The 14,605-nt window shown below is 40.1% G+C and overlaps 3 protein-coding genes across 4 annotated transcripts; 2 read left to right on the top strand and 1 right to left on the bottom strand.

Moving 5' to 3' along the window:
- Nucleotides 1-1,380: 1,380 nt before the first annotated feature.
- On the bottom strand, nucleotides 1,381-4,077 carry LOC123984732 (THAP domain-containing protein 5-like). Its single transcript, XM_046071810.1, has 3 exons — nucleotides 3,842-4,077; nucleotides 3,364-3,550; nucleotides 1,381-2,960 (listed from the first exon to the last, which is right to left on the bottom strand). Exons 1-3 carry the CDS (start codon nucleotides 3,925-3,927, stop codon nucleotides 2,199-2,201), a joined length of 1,035 nt encoding a protein of 344 aa, XP_045927766.1. The 5' UTR covers nucleotides 3,928-4,077; the 3' UTR covers nucleotides 1,381-2,198.
- Nucleotides 4,078-4,390: 313 nt separating this feature from the next.
- Nucleotides 4,391-7,736, top strand: LOC123984697 (dnaJ homolog subfamily B member 9-like). 2 transcript variants are annotated; one of them, XM_046071745.1, is made up of 3 exons: nucleotides 4,391-4,499; nucleotides 4,842-5,085; nucleotides 6,278-7,736. In XM_046071745.1, exons 2-3 carry the CDS (start codon nucleotides 4,869-4,871, stop codon nucleotides 6,760-6,762), a joined length of 702 nt encoding a protein of 233 aa, XP_045927701.1. In that variant the 5' UTR covers nucleotides 4,391-4,499; nucleotides 4,842-4,868; the 3' UTR covers nucleotides 6,763-7,736. The 2 variants fall into 2 exon arrangements, with proteins under 2 accessions (XP_045927701.1, XP_045927700.1); XM_046071744.1 differs by having other exon boundaries at nucleotides 4,424-4,631.
- Nucleotides 7,737-10,541: 2,805 nt separating this feature from the next.
- Nucleotides 10,542-14,587, top strand: akr1b1.1 (aldo-keto reductase family 1, member B1 (aldose reductase), tandem duplicate 1). The gene is made up of 10 exons (XM_046071743.1): nucleotides 10,542-10,693; nucleotides 11,439-11,606; nucleotides 11,964-12,080; nucleotides 12,321-12,398; nucleotides 12,506-12,628; nucleotides 12,705-12,811; nucleotides 12,919-13,000; nucleotides 13,465-13,548; nucleotides 13,836-13,918; nucleotides 14,091-14,587. The coding sequence occupies exons 1-10, from the start codon at nucleotides 10,628-10,630 to the stop codon at nucleotides 14,131-14,133; spliced, it is 951 nt and encodes a 316-aa protein (XP_045927699.1). The 5' UTR covers nucleotides 10,542-10,627; the 3' UTR covers nucleotides 14,134-14,587.
- The last annotated feature ends 18 nt before the right edge of the window (nucleotides 14,588-14,605 follow it).

Below are 14,605 nucleotides of genomic sequence, written 5' to 3'. Positions count from 1 at the left end.
CCTGACAGAACTGGAGAGGATCTGCAAGGAGGAATGGCAGAGGATACCCAAATCCAGATGTGAAAAACTTGTTGCATCTTTCCCAAAACGACTCATGGCTGTATTAGATCAAAAGGGTGCTTCTACTAAATACTGAGCAAAGGGTCTGAATACTTATGACCATGTGATATTTCAGTTTTTCTTTTTTAATAAATTTGCAAAAATTTCTACATTTCTGTTTTTTTCTGTCAAGATGGGGTGCTGAGTGTACATTACTGAGAAATAAAATGAACTTTTTTGATTTTTGGAAAATGGCTGCAATGAAACAAAGAGTGAAAAATTTAAAGGGGTCTGAATACTTTCCGTACCCACTGTACATCATCCACAGACATATCTGACTTATTTTTAATGTTCTGTTTGTATTACTACTGTTCCAGATATTCAATCGAACAAATTAATGATCATTTACTTTTGACAGCGCTAACGTCACCCTCAATAATTCGCCTGCAATAGATGGGGGATCTGAATTTGTTTCTGTTGCATAGATGTAAAACACCTGTTGCTGTTGTTATTTTTTCATTTTTTAAAACAATTTTTAAAACTGAAATGTGTCATAACAACACACATTTCCAAACAAAGATATTAAAACAATATTATTACTCAAATATACTGAAGTCCTGCACTTACATCTATAAGCTTTGGTTGGGAAAACAAAATGTCACAGTGCATTAGGGCACAAATGCACTGTGATGTTTTGTTTTCCCATCGAGATGCGGAGCAACGTGATTACAACAATTTGGTTACTAATTTTGAGAATCCTTGTCGGTGCAGCAGACCCCGCTGTCACTTGTGGCCGGGGAAATGTGTCATCTTGAAACCTTTTAATATAATGCAACACCCTGGAGATGAAATTGCACTCCACAAATCCTTTCATATACACAATCATTTTCTAATTAATTCAAAAAACACTTCAGCCTCTCTGCAGGCTCCATCTCACACACAGCTGGCGCTATACAAACATACATGAATACATCATGAATGTATACTGCCTTTGTAGTGTAATTAAAGTCTTGAAGTAATGCAGTGACGTTGCTCAATAAAAGCACAATAGGTGTTTTGTTGTTGTGCTATTTTGAAATGTATACAGCAGATGATCGTGTTGTTGGAGGGCCGTTCATTTTTATCTCAGGTGTGGGTTGACAATACAATGTTTTACCATGGTCACAATCCACTCTACACTGTTCCACAGAGCCTGTAACCAGGCCTGCTGCAGTGCAGAGACAGCCTGTAGCGCATTTCATTCTGGCTAGCTGCTTCAAATAGGATTATCTCACTTGGCCAAAATACTATGACTAATTCAGGGCCCAAGGGAGGAAAAGTGGGAGATAAATCCTTCTGCTGCACATTTACAGTACACTTTATTCTCCATTAAAGTGAATCCATTGCTGTTTTTTTTTTTTTTCCAGTAACGCAGAATGTTTGGGACTTGCAGGGGATTGCACAGAATGACACAGGATGATACCAGAAAGCATGCAGAGCACAGAAAGAAAATGAGCATAGTATAGTAAAAGCAAGTACAACACCTTTACAGCAGGATTTGTCTGGTGTTAAAAGGGCCTGAAAAGTAAAAGTGCATTTTGAAGGCCAGGCAGCATGTGTCCACTCTGAGCCCTTCTTAGTCACCAAGGATAATAAAACAGTAACTCAAATGCTATTCAAATGTAAATAAAGGCTAAAAACATGAAAACCAAATGAATTCAATCACAAATGGAGACACCAATGAAAAAAAAATCACACCATGAAATTATGGTATGGTGTGATGGAACAAGAAACTGTAACAAAGGCAATTGTGAGACACACAGCAGACAGTACTAAGCCCATCTAAGCTCATGAATCATGTCAAAACTTTAGACATCTAACAAACAAATCTTGGATATGTATCAGAAGCATAGCACAGCAAAGCTGAAAAGCAATGCCTCAGTTTAGCTTTGAAACACAGTCATACAGTGCCACCATGTGGACAAAAACAAATAATAAGATATCCAAGTGCATTATGGAAATATGAGAGCAATGTTTTATAAGACAGACTTAGTGCTGCTGTGCTTTACGTATAGGAGCATGTGTGCAATATATCAGCAAAAGTAACTCTGTGGTAACAATTAAAATAAATGTTATCCACAATTTAATTTTAAGTTCATGGCTTGTAATCACTTGCAGAATCAGAGCAATACAGATGATATATAATCTTCTAAAACTTTCTGCTTCTCTTTAAAAACAGCACCATCTCTCTTCAGGAGGGCGATCTCAGTCTCGAGAGCTCGGATTTTGGCCACAGTGCTCTCCTCCCTGCGATCCAGTTCCAAGATCTTTGCATGCAAAGTCAAGATCTTACTCCAAAGCTGATCTCTGTCCGTGTCCGGTCGGCAGTACGAGTGCTCGTAAACAGTGATGTGCTCTTCCTCGTCAGGTCCCCTCTCCTCCAAAAAGAAGCCTGTTGGTTCGTTCACCATTTCCACAGGGACAAAGGTAAAGGCCCGGCCCAGTGCTGCTTGCAGGGCAGCTGCATCCACATGTTCCTCTCCTTTGGAGAAAGGGCCTAGTGACTCACAGTACAACACGGTCACGGTCGTGTCCGCCTGCTCCTCAGAAGGGGGCTTACTGCATGGGGGTAGCGTGAGGCAGGATGCTGTAGGCATTACACTGTCACCTTGGATGTCACAAGCAGCAGTCTGTGTCTCTGAGAGATTTGAGTGACAGGAGACGCCAGTGTCCGACACCAGAGGTGGTTCAAATATAATCTCTGTGTGTTCTGCAACAATGTTGTTTGTTGTACTTGACTGGACCTTTTTGCACGTTCTGCTCAAAATAAGAGGCTTTTTACTGAGAGGACAGTCAAATCCTGTGGGCTCAATGTCAGCGTCTAAAGTCCTGGGCTTGGCCTTGGGGCTTCTTTTAATGGTAGTAACTTTTTTCTCACCATCCTGAAATAGAAGAAAATGAGTCTTCATTAAATGGGATTATGTAAAGTCAGCAAAGTGCAATACTGTAACAACCTACATTTCTATAATGGACCTCTGATGGACAAGAAATAAGAAATTCCCTGCATAGGAGTTTAAATCAGACATGTGCTGGTCAGTCACAGACCATTCAAACAAATACAAAATAAGAACAAGCTTGTTGCATACAAAAAACTACTTCTTTCTGCCAGGGAAAGGGCGCTGCTTCCACTTGTTGGCATTCAACATGCACTCTTCCCCTTGCACAAAACGTTTACATAAATACAAATAAGTTGGTCCAGAGCTAAGTTTGTGATGTGCAGCAAGCCATTACGTCATGTTGGAACTGTGTTGGATGTTGAGACAGGAAAACAAGACAGAAACATACATCCTCAGCGGAAGGGAATACGGTGGGGATGGCCGTGTTCTTCAGGTAGCGGATGCCCCATCGAATATCGAAGCAGTCCTCTGTAAAATGCTCGCTGCACAGGTACTGATGTCGACTCGGGATCCACTCCTCTCGCTTCATGTTGTCCACCCATTTCTGAAGCCTGGGCTTGTCTTGTAAGGGGAAACTTTGGGGTTGAGAGAAGAAAAGGTAAAGGGATAGTTTGAAACTTAAACTATTCAAGGCTTCAGTAAGGGATTATCAGTGTAACTTGAATGTTGCATTGTTTCTAACGTTAACGTTCTAAGCATGTAACCATGACATAACACGATACACTACTGACGATACATATTTGTTAACTTCTCACTGCTTCTATAGATAATATTATCTTTGACTAAAGGGGCTACGGATAACACAAACGAGGCACAGGTAGCAAACAGACATTTCCACTCAGAGACACAGTAGAGAGAAAACATACGGGTAGAAGCTAATTCTCTTGTTGTCTTGTGTAGATGCAGTTCCCCCGCGGTTTCTGCAAACTTTCACAGCACAGTACCGCGGCATATCTGCACTGAAACTACATAAAAACTATGTACAGAGCCACGTCTCTATGTATTTTTTTTTTTTAACATAGAGCAGCTAATAAACTGTCACTTCCGGGTTGTAACGCTATTCCTCATAGCGGAAATGACGTAAACTCTGTTTAATAATCAAGATGATTAACGTACCATCTATTTTTATGTACGGTTGCTCAACTACGTGGAATTCTACGTTTCTTCTTTAACCATTAATCAGCTGTTTTATGCACAAATCATTCGGAATAACACACATACACACCGAATAACTAATAAAGTTTCACACCTCAATCGATACAGAGCAAAGCGAATACGGAAGTGTACGTAGTTCACCCTCTTGCTTTGCTTGTATTCTATCCCACTTCTCCACGTGCGCATTATTTCCACCAATCACCGCGATCTGACTCACTGTGTTAGGAAACTGGCCAATAGCGTTGCGAGTCGTGGTGTTACCGCTCAGGAATGTGGCTCGTCAACAATCGTTAGCTTTCGCTTCGCATCAGCTGGAGCTGTCCGCGTTTGATAGAAGTGTCCTCTGGCTGTTTGTCGCCTGGTCTCCAGGTAATCCGTCTTTTCCAGGACGCATTCACATTATTTTTCGTGGATGGTTTATCTGCAACTGAGTGCAAACAACAGAGTATCATTAACAAGCTGTTTGAAGGCAGAGCTGATTTGAGTTTCTCCACTAAAACAGTGAGTTATCATTTTCCCTCGAGTCTAACGCCTCTCTCTTGAAACTAACGTTAGCTAACTTAGCAAAGTAACGTTGGTGACGCCATAAAAGCTGTATTCCTGCTGTTCTTTGAATAGTTAGCAGTCAAGTCTTGAATCGTGAAACAGTTTTGAAAGGGGGGGGGGGGGGGAAACGTCGTTAACCGAGCTGTCAAACTGCTCTCTTCACAGCCTCAAAAAGGTGCCAAAACAAGCAATATGACTACAGCACAGTCGGTGTTGCTGCTTGCAGTGCATATTCTGCTGATCTCGGAGTTCATCCTGGCCAAGAGAGACTACTACGACATACTGGGGGTGCCCAAAGATGCCACCGAGCGCCAGATCAAGAAGGCCTTCCATAAGCTGGCCCTGAAGTACCACCCTGACCGAAACAAGGGCCCAGACGCCGAGGCCAAGTTCAGAGAAATAGCAGAGGGTAAGTGAGTCACTGTGTCATTCCATAATGTTGGGCAATGTTCACTAGTCTTTTATTTACACCTGCACTTGGCCTGCACCCGCTGTGTGTAAGTTAGAGGCTTAGTAACTTGTAGTTATAACTAAATCAGCGACTAAAATTGGTTGCACCAGGATTACCCGAGTCTATGAAGATTCTCAGTCATCCAGGTCATAGGGTTAAAGGTGTGTTAAAGTCCTGTTGCCCTTGATTTTAACCATCCTTGGTTCAAAGTTTCCATAGTCATTGTTACCATGAGCTACTTGGCATGGCAGCACATCATAGTAAGCTTCATCAATATTGAAAGCCAAATCAATAAATTGGGCAGTTTTACCCTGAGTGAGTATAACTCTGTGACATTTTATTACTTAACCATTTAGTTGTTACTTAGAGTTATGTTGTAACTTATCTCTATGGTGCATCTGCTATTTTAGTAATGGATAAATCACATCTGAGTATTAATTTACATTATAACTAGGCTCTGTTTGAACTTACACACAGTTGGTACAACAGGCTGCTTTCTCCTCTGTATTTGCCAGTCAGAAGTTTTCGGAATATCACATGAAGCAATGTGAAGGTGAAATTACCCTTAAATTAGAATATATTTATAGAATAGTTATAAGGAAATTGACAAATGTCAGTTAGGTTCTCTATTGTATATTTGTGTAAGTTTTTCATGATACAGTGGGTCTTCAAGCAGAATGTCTCAAACGTCTTCCCTGAGAGACATTCCTAGCAGTAATAATAGCTCGTCTTGTTTCTATCATGAGGGGACATATGTTGTTATGATGACAGCTGAGAGTGTTTCAAAAGCCTGACTCTAAGCATGTCAGAACACATTTACAGGCACACACTGTTTTTCTCTAATGGGCCGTGTTGCACTGGAAAGGTCAACTATTTATTCTTATATATGTTAAATTGGAAACTCTAACTAACTCTAATTCTGTTGTCTGCTAAAGTTAGGAAGATGTACTGTTGAAATTATATGTAGGTCATCTCCAAGAGGACGTTCAAAAACATTTCTCTCTCTTGCTTCACAATAAAAAGATAATAAACATATCCCTGCATTGCTCAAGCTTAAACTAAAAATCTTACAAATGTTCAGAAAGGTTTGAGCAGCAGTGTCCTGGCAACCAACACAATGAGTGATGTAATGTGTCTTTGGCTCTACCAGCATACGAGACGTTATCAGATGATAAGAGGAGGCGAGAGTACGACCAGTTTGGGCACGGCCCGTCACCAGGGGAGGGCCATGGGGGAGGAGGAGGAGGCGGCAACTACAACTTTAACCAGCACTACCAGTCTTTCAACTTCAACTTTGATGACATGTTCAAAGACTTTGAGACTTTCGGTCAGCAACAGCGACACCAACACCACTTTCACTCCCACTCCCAAAACCAGGCCCACCAAAAGAGACACTTTGACAGCCACTTCCAGGCCCACCGGGAGGCTATGAACAGACATAGGAGACAGTTCCAGCAGGGGGGTGTCGGCGGAGGACTCTTTGATGACATGTTTGAGGACTTGGAGAAAATGTTCTCCTTTACCTCGCACAGTTCCAGGACTGAGAGCAGATTCCAGGGCATGGGAAAGCAGCACTGCAGGACAGTGACCCAGCGTAGGGGGAACATGGTGACCACCTTCACTGACTGCTCCTGAGACAAGCAAGAAAACGACGGTCTACAGGAGGGCCACCACTTGGGACCCTGCTGGGCTTTTCAGTTGTGGTTTTGGAATTGTATGCTAATTTATTACGTGGTGGAATATAGAACAGTTTTGTGTGGGTTTTGTAATTTTCTGTATGTAATTTCCTCTAGGAACAAATATCCAAGCTGGCCTGATAAAGTGCTGCTTCCAAGCAATAACTCACTCACATAATTGTTCATAGCACAATATAAGTCTTAGGTTGATTCAGATACAGTACCATCATTTAGCTTTCTGGGTCCATTATGTTTACGTGTGTTCTTTTTTGTTTTTGATTACATTTTATTGGACTCAGGTATGGCCAAAGGTTAAAATATCATTTAAAATTTGAAAAAACTTTTCTTTCGAGAGCAGTGCAGCAATAATATTGATTAAAACCACATTTTAGGCCATACTATTATTGCGCTCTCTCCAATATAAACCAGGCATTGCTCATGTAGCCTAGCGTACTCTGGACAAATTTTGATTTATAGAAGAAATTTCGCTGTGAAAATGGAGCTTCACATCCTGAGATGTGTGCAAGTTGGCCATTATCAACTGTTACCTCATAGTTCCTTTCTACAAAGTTGCATCTACCTTCAGAAAGGAAATGAACAGTTCCATTTCAAATGCTGGTATACTTAGCCACAGGCAAAGTTTGTGTACTCTCTCAGCTGTTTTGTAACTTGTTGTTCGGACGGTTACAACAACCTGGGGCCATCTGCCAGTGAAGCTGAATGGTCTGAAATGTTTCAGAACTTATCAAAATGTGCAATATTTAGCACCTTTGCTCTTCATGTTGCCTATCTTTCATAGACAGTGCTGTGTTAATGTCATTGTCTAATGTCCGCACTTTGTGTGTGTGTGTGTGTGTGTGTGTGTGCACGCTGAGAGTGGCTTGAATGTTGATTGGTTGCATAATGATTGAAATAAAAAGTTACAAGAGCAAATGTCTTGTGTTTTGAAAAAAAAAAATTGGTCTTAATCATACATCTAAATATACTGTAAGAATTTGCCTACAGCCAACTGTTGCTCTGTTGTTCAAGTTCCAGTAGAGAGCTTTGGGGTTGAGAGAAGAAAAGGTAAACTCCAGTAGAGAGCGTACTTTCATCAGACTGGAAGGCAGGGTTGAGGCTTCCTATCTACTACAGACTGTGAATGGCAACGGCAGGTGAGTCACCGGGGATGGGCAGCCATGCTCGGCTCCAGGCTACAGCAAATTCACGCAGACAGAGGAGCCGCCCTTGGATTTTGATGCACGTCTGTTCCTTTTGTTACAGTACAGGTGCTTGGAGAACCCACAAAGGACGAAAGCAAAATTTCTCATATTTGAAATACCAAGCACAAACTACATTATATTACACATCATAAATCAAATTTTAAAAAAATAACGTGCAGATTTTTGTTACACTCTCGGAAACTTTGAATGGAACCCTGTTTAGGATTAAGGATTGCAATCAACGGATATGACTATTCTTTGCTTTTGGGTTAAATACATAATTCCTGACAAAGACGCATAGAGTTGAGGATAAATTAAAAATAAGCAATGTACAATATTTCCATCCATCGTCAATCGCTTATCCTGTGTACAGGGTCGGGCCAATCCCACCTGGCATTGGGCGAGCGGCAGGGTGCACCCTGGACAGCTCACCAGTAGGGGAGAGCAGGGGCAAAAGTACCATTTTTCAGAAAAACCTGATTTTAAAAGATAATATTTCTGACAGACAGACTAATTTACAGGTGTGGTCTATCAATATCAGGTGGTATTTTGTACAAATGTAGAACGACTTCTGTATAATTTCACTTTAAACATAAGTTGCACATTGTTACTTTCGACCCCGTCAGCTGGGTCAAAAGTAACACAACAATACAAACAAAATTTTTTGTGTTACCACCCTTGTATTTAATAAATAAATATGACTGTGACCTTGTTAATGTGTAACTGCAAACATCTTTTGTCCTTTATCTTTAAAAAAGAATTTTAATTACATTTTTATTTTAAATATTCAGTTTCAAAAGTAACCTGACAGCCCAAACTTGAATTGTTTAGAATATTTCATATTATATTAAGGATATATTATAAATATATAATATAAATATGCAAATGTGTGCACCTAAAACCGGGGGAAATGGTTAGATGGAGATCGTTTATGAACCTGACATGATTAAAATAAAATAAGACTTTACTGATCCTGCAGTGGGAATATTTGCATGTTGCAGCAGTTTCAGAAAAAATGAAACATAATTTAGAAAGATAGGACAAAACAGTGCTAACCGTTGCACCTCCGTACCGCCCTCAATATTTCCAAGTAAACAAAAAATTTTATGGTAGACGTAACGTTACAAATAGAAAGACGTGCTTTTATCATAGATATTTGGTGTAACTAGAACTTCGTGATTAGCTATTGCCAAAGTTACGCTGCACAGAAGTTTCCTTTCTGGGGTCGCTCAAGAATACTGATTGTCTATATGCTAGCTTACATAGATGCTCAAAAGGCATGAATTTCTAACGAATATGCATCATCATGCCTTGTTCAATTATCCCACCACCTGCAGCTGGTGACCTTTTTTTTTTTTCTTTCAGACCCTGCCCCTTAGACAGCCTGAGTCCGCCACTGTAATTAGCTAATCTCAATCTATAGCTGATTAATAAATGTCCACAATGCTGCACTTTCGATGATGGCTGATCGTGTTCATGTTCTTAAAAGTGGTAAAGCTGGCAAAAGTATATAAATGTGGCAAAAATTCTGATGTCATACAGGCTACACCGCACCCACCTGCGGTTCAGCTAATACAGGCTCATGGCTAAAGTTCCTAAAGAATCAACCAAATGTGACATATCCGTTTGTACTTATGTAGGCCATTTACATCAGTGCTAGTGGTGAGCACCATGAGAACCGTTTTCCAGTTTTGAAGGTATGGTCTTCCTCACGCAGTGCTGAGGATGGGAGTATTTGCATTTAGAGGGTTAGCTATGATGACAAGTCACACATCATGCTCCATGATTCATTTTATACAGCAAAGCAATAAGAATCTATTTTCACTAAGTGTGTCTAGATTTAATGCTGCATGTAATGATGCTTTTGGCCTCAAAAGTTCTTGGGATCCTGACAGTTTTCATTAATGTATCTAATCAGCTTGTTTGATGATGCAATCTATAGTATTTGCTGAGCTGGTTATGTTGTAAATTTTCACCTTCTCCTCATAATTATTTCCTGTTATAAAGAAATACTTACAATACCTACATATCAGGGGCTTTAAAGTGAAATTTTGCAACTTTAGCTTTACAAAAAAGTAACCTGTAACAGTAGCCCAAGTAGATAAGAGTCAACACATCAGCGGTAGCTTTATTGCAAATTCATTCAACGTTTCTTTTTAAGTGGAAGAATGTGTTCCTTCTTCTTTCAAAAGAGACTCACCTTACACATGATGTTGTAAAATGCAAAACAAAGCAGAAATAAACTTTTTTTCTGCCTGTTTTAACCACATAATTTAAAACAAATAGGAATTTCCTTGGAACAAACCACTCCATTTAGAATGAATGAAAGCAGCTATACTTTCCAATTTTATATAAACCCTTCTACAGATTTAATGTTATACACTACAAATCTTGCATTTAACCACATCATTTGTGCTGAGTCATTCTTCCCCCTGTAGCCTCTCTCCTGGGTCCATGACATGAAAGGCAGGCATGACCAATCAAACCCAAGCACACTTCCTATCTGCCATTTAACTCCACCTCTCACTGACTTCGCTACACAAGGCTGTCTCTCCTCTGACTTTATTTGCTGTAAGAGTCTGCTTGCATGCACGGCTGCTTGTTGATAAATCCTGCTGAAATATGATTCCTTCAGTTACACTCAACAGTGGAGCAAAGATGCCTATTGTAGGCCTGGGAACATGGAGGGTAAGAGTGAACATTTTATACTAGAAAAGAGATGCATGGACTTTGTCTCTACTCCTTTTCTCTCAGTACTTATTAATATTTCAGGGTTTCTATGGTCTATATGATCTGTTTCGTCTATGTATGTATGAATTCACTGTACCTGCAAACTAGCTTCAAAAGGTACATCTAATCTGCACATCTACAATAAACTTGTTAAGGATAAGGAGTTTAATCATTAACATACTGATGAACATGGACCTCTGCCTGAACAGATGTGTTTAGTACAGTGGGACATTCAGAGGGGTCGTGAATCTTGAGCGGACCAAAGTTTGCATGAATATAATTTATGTGGTGACATAAACAAACAAAAGTGCTGTGATGCTAGCAAGGCCATATTGCTGACCTGAATCCTGTTTATTTTAGTCACCTGTGTTGTTAATTATTGATAAAAAAGTTACATCCAGATGTGCTGGGCTGGTGGGTCACGGACCTTTCTGGAATATAAAGGGGGGCGTGACAGAAAACGTTTGAGAACCACTGATTCAGTAGCAGTTAAACTAAAGATACCAGCAATTACAGCATGCACTTTGCATTCATTTCTTACCATTTCATATTTTCTAAATAGAAAATAGCCATTTGCTGATATGAGGCTAGAACACACAAAACCCAATCACTGCCACAACACATATTTTACTCACTGTATTGATGTGTATTCATATCACCAATTGCCCTGTTTTGTTTTTTTTTAATCACCCTACTTCTACAGGCAGACCCAGGAAAGGTCACAGAGGCTGTTAAGGTTGCAATAAGTGCTGGCTACAAGCATATCGATGGTGCTTATGTGTACCAGAATGAAGAAGAAGTTGGGGCTGGGATTCGTGCAATGATTGACCAAGGAGTGGTAAAAAGGGAGGACCTATTCATTGTCAGCAAGGTACAATATACAGCCAAAGACAATGAACCTAATTTTACACAGTTTTGCTCTAAGGCCGTTTTCCCTGTTTGGCTCTTTAGTGCATGTGCACAAATTGTTTGTCAGAAGTTCAGGGAGCACAGGAGGGATCCGACACTGTGTCTGGAAACCAATGTGACTCCTGTAATGCATCACATGTACTTTAGTACTTACAATGAGCACCACATCTTTGTTGCTCTGGGAGATAGTGTATCATTTGACCTGCCAATACTACAGTTTCACCGCCAGAGTACCAGCAATCCCCACCTTCAGCTTATTGGACCCACGTAAACCATCAGGTACGCTATGTTTATTAAAACCCCTGTTTGTTTGTCATAGTTATGGTGCACCTTCCACATCCCATCTCTGGTGAGGGGAGCCTGTGAGAAGACACTCAGTGACCTAAAACTGGATTACCTGGATCTTTATCTCATGCATTTCCCAATGGGAACCAAGGTGTGGATACCATTTTCCTTTCCTGGCCATAGAGAACAAAAAGCCTGCCTGTTGGTAAAATTACCAGCATCAAGGATTCTGGTCAAGCTCAACCTTCAGCCTATATCTCCTGTCTAAGCAAAGTTGACATCAGAAAATTATAGTTGCATGATATGCCCATTTTAAATACACTAAATATACTATACTGTATCTCTATCAGAAATAATACATGTTTTGACATTTTTATTTTTTCTGCTGCAGCCAGGGGATGAGCTTTTTCCTTGTGATGAGCACAATCAAGTAATTTCTGATGGCAGCAACTTCTTGGACACTTGGGAGGTAATTTAAGTGACCCAGTGATAGTCCAATTGACTTACTGGCAGCTTAAATCATAAATAGGCGGCAAAACAACATACATTAACACCAGTGTGCAATGTGTCTCTCAGGCTATGGAAAAGCTGGTGGATGCTGGGTTGGTTAAGGCAATCGGTGTCTCCAACTTCAACAAAGACCAGATTGAAACCATTCTTAACAAACCAGGCCTCAAGTACAAGCCTGCCAACAACCAGGTACAAAACATGATTGTTATTCCACAACATAATGTAGAAAGAAAATAAAAGCTGAAGCATTTTGGTGTTCCTCTAGATTGAGTGCCACCCGTACTTGACCCAGGAGAAGCTGATCAACTATTGCCACTCAAAGGGCATCTCAGTAACAGCTTACAGTGCCCTGGGCTCCCCCGACAGACCCTGGTGAGAGGCAGTGCCACCGGCAGTTGCATACAGCACTCGCGGAAAAGTGTTTGCATCTTCAAGAATGTTAACAGTCACTCGTTCCTTTCTGTTCTTATTTCCAAAAGGGCTTCACATGATGAGCCCTCTCTGCTGGAGGAACCCAGGATCAAGGCCATTGCTAACAAGTACAAAAAGACTCCAGCGCAGGTAAGAAACAAAAACATCTACTTAATGTTGTTGTTTTTGAAAATTAGGCCATAAAATTATTAGGCTATTGGTAAGGAAACACTTACAATGAACTCTTACCGGATTACATTCTCATAACAAGGGAAGCACAATATGTAAAATGAGCACAGTTTTAAGCTTTTATGCATGATGCCTCATATTATGGGGGCGGTGAAGGTGCAGTGGATAAGACACATGCCTCTGACATGAGTCACCTTGGATAAAAGCGTCAGCATTTACATGTAAATGTAAATATTAGGTACCTAATTAAAAGATAACATACCAGTGCAGCAGCACATGTGTACGGCACAAATTAACATGGAACAGATTCTAAAACTGTATTGTGTGGTGATCCACCAAAATTGTAGTCATGCAGAGATTTCAGTGAGATGAATAGAATAACTGTCAAAATACATTTTTGCACTTATGAACGGTTTCACCACCAGGTTCTCATGAGGTTCCACATCCAGAGGAATGTGATTGTCATTGCAAAGTCAGTGACGCCCCATCGAATCAAGGAAAACTTCCAGGTATACTCCCCTTAAAACTTACTTAAGCAAATTACTTTAGTTTTAGTCTGTTCTACTACTTTAATGTAGGCTACTCATATGGGATACTTCTCAACTAAATCTAGATTAGTTAGATAGTTGTGAGAAGTTAAGATAAAATAATTTGAGGTTGAATCATCACACTTTTAAGAGATACTCCATTTTATGCAAAGGTTTTAAATCTTTTTTTTTTTTTTGGAGGAGGAGGATGAATTTAGGTTTTAGCATTTGGTAAAAATTCTGATCAAATGCTGCTCTTTCTCTTTCAGTTGTTTGATTTTGAGTTGAGTGAAGAAGACATGAAGACCATCCTAAGTTTGAACAAGAATTGGAGAGCATTTGGACTAGAATGGTGAGAAGACAGGAAGATAATAGGAGACAAGGGAAAAATGGAGAGATATAACGAAAACAGGCAGAAGCAGATCCAGCTGAATTCTTGTAGGCTCTAGGCCAGGTTAAACTGGACACATCATCATTACTAACAAACCTCAAGTAAAGTGTGTTCCTCTTCTTTTTCTCTACAGGGCATCAAAACACAAAGACTTCCCCCTGAATACAGAATACTAACTCATCAGATAACATTCTACCTGACTAAGGTGCTTCTCAAGAGTCTGAATAATCACCAAACACCTGGGATTGATTGTCTTTGTCAGCAGCCTCAATTTCCTTCCCTACAGAAGGGTAATAAAAACTCACTGCTACATTTCATACTTATCAGATAAAGGTAGATATGCTCACCTCAATCGCTGTTATAGAAGGCTCATAGGGTCAGTAGAGGACACAGCTGTTTCTCATGATTTCACTCATTATATTATTTTTTAACTAACTAGTAAGAAACTCAAAAGCTACATTTAATTTCCCTAGCTAGAAATGACCAATTTAGCATTACATATCACAATACAGTTAACTGCGCCTATATGCATATGTGTGTGTACCTATGCACAGCAGCTCATTCATTCCCCCTGAGTCTCACAATTAGCTTTTCTGACCCATAGTTGTCATTAAAAGGCACTGTCACCTGCCTAAGCAGCCTTTTCAC

The sequence above is a fragment of the Micropterus dolomieu genome, linkage group LG16 (genome assembly GCF_021292245.1).
Source record: "Micropterus dolomieu isolate WLL.071019.BEF.003 ecotype Adirondacks linkage group LG16, ASM2129224v1, whole genome shotgun sequence".
Lineage (NCBI taxonomy): Eukaryota > Metazoa > Chordata > Actinopteri > Centrarchiformes > Centrarchidae > Micropterus > Micropterus dolomieu.
This window is presented reverse-complemented; position numbering and strand designations above follow the sequence as displayed.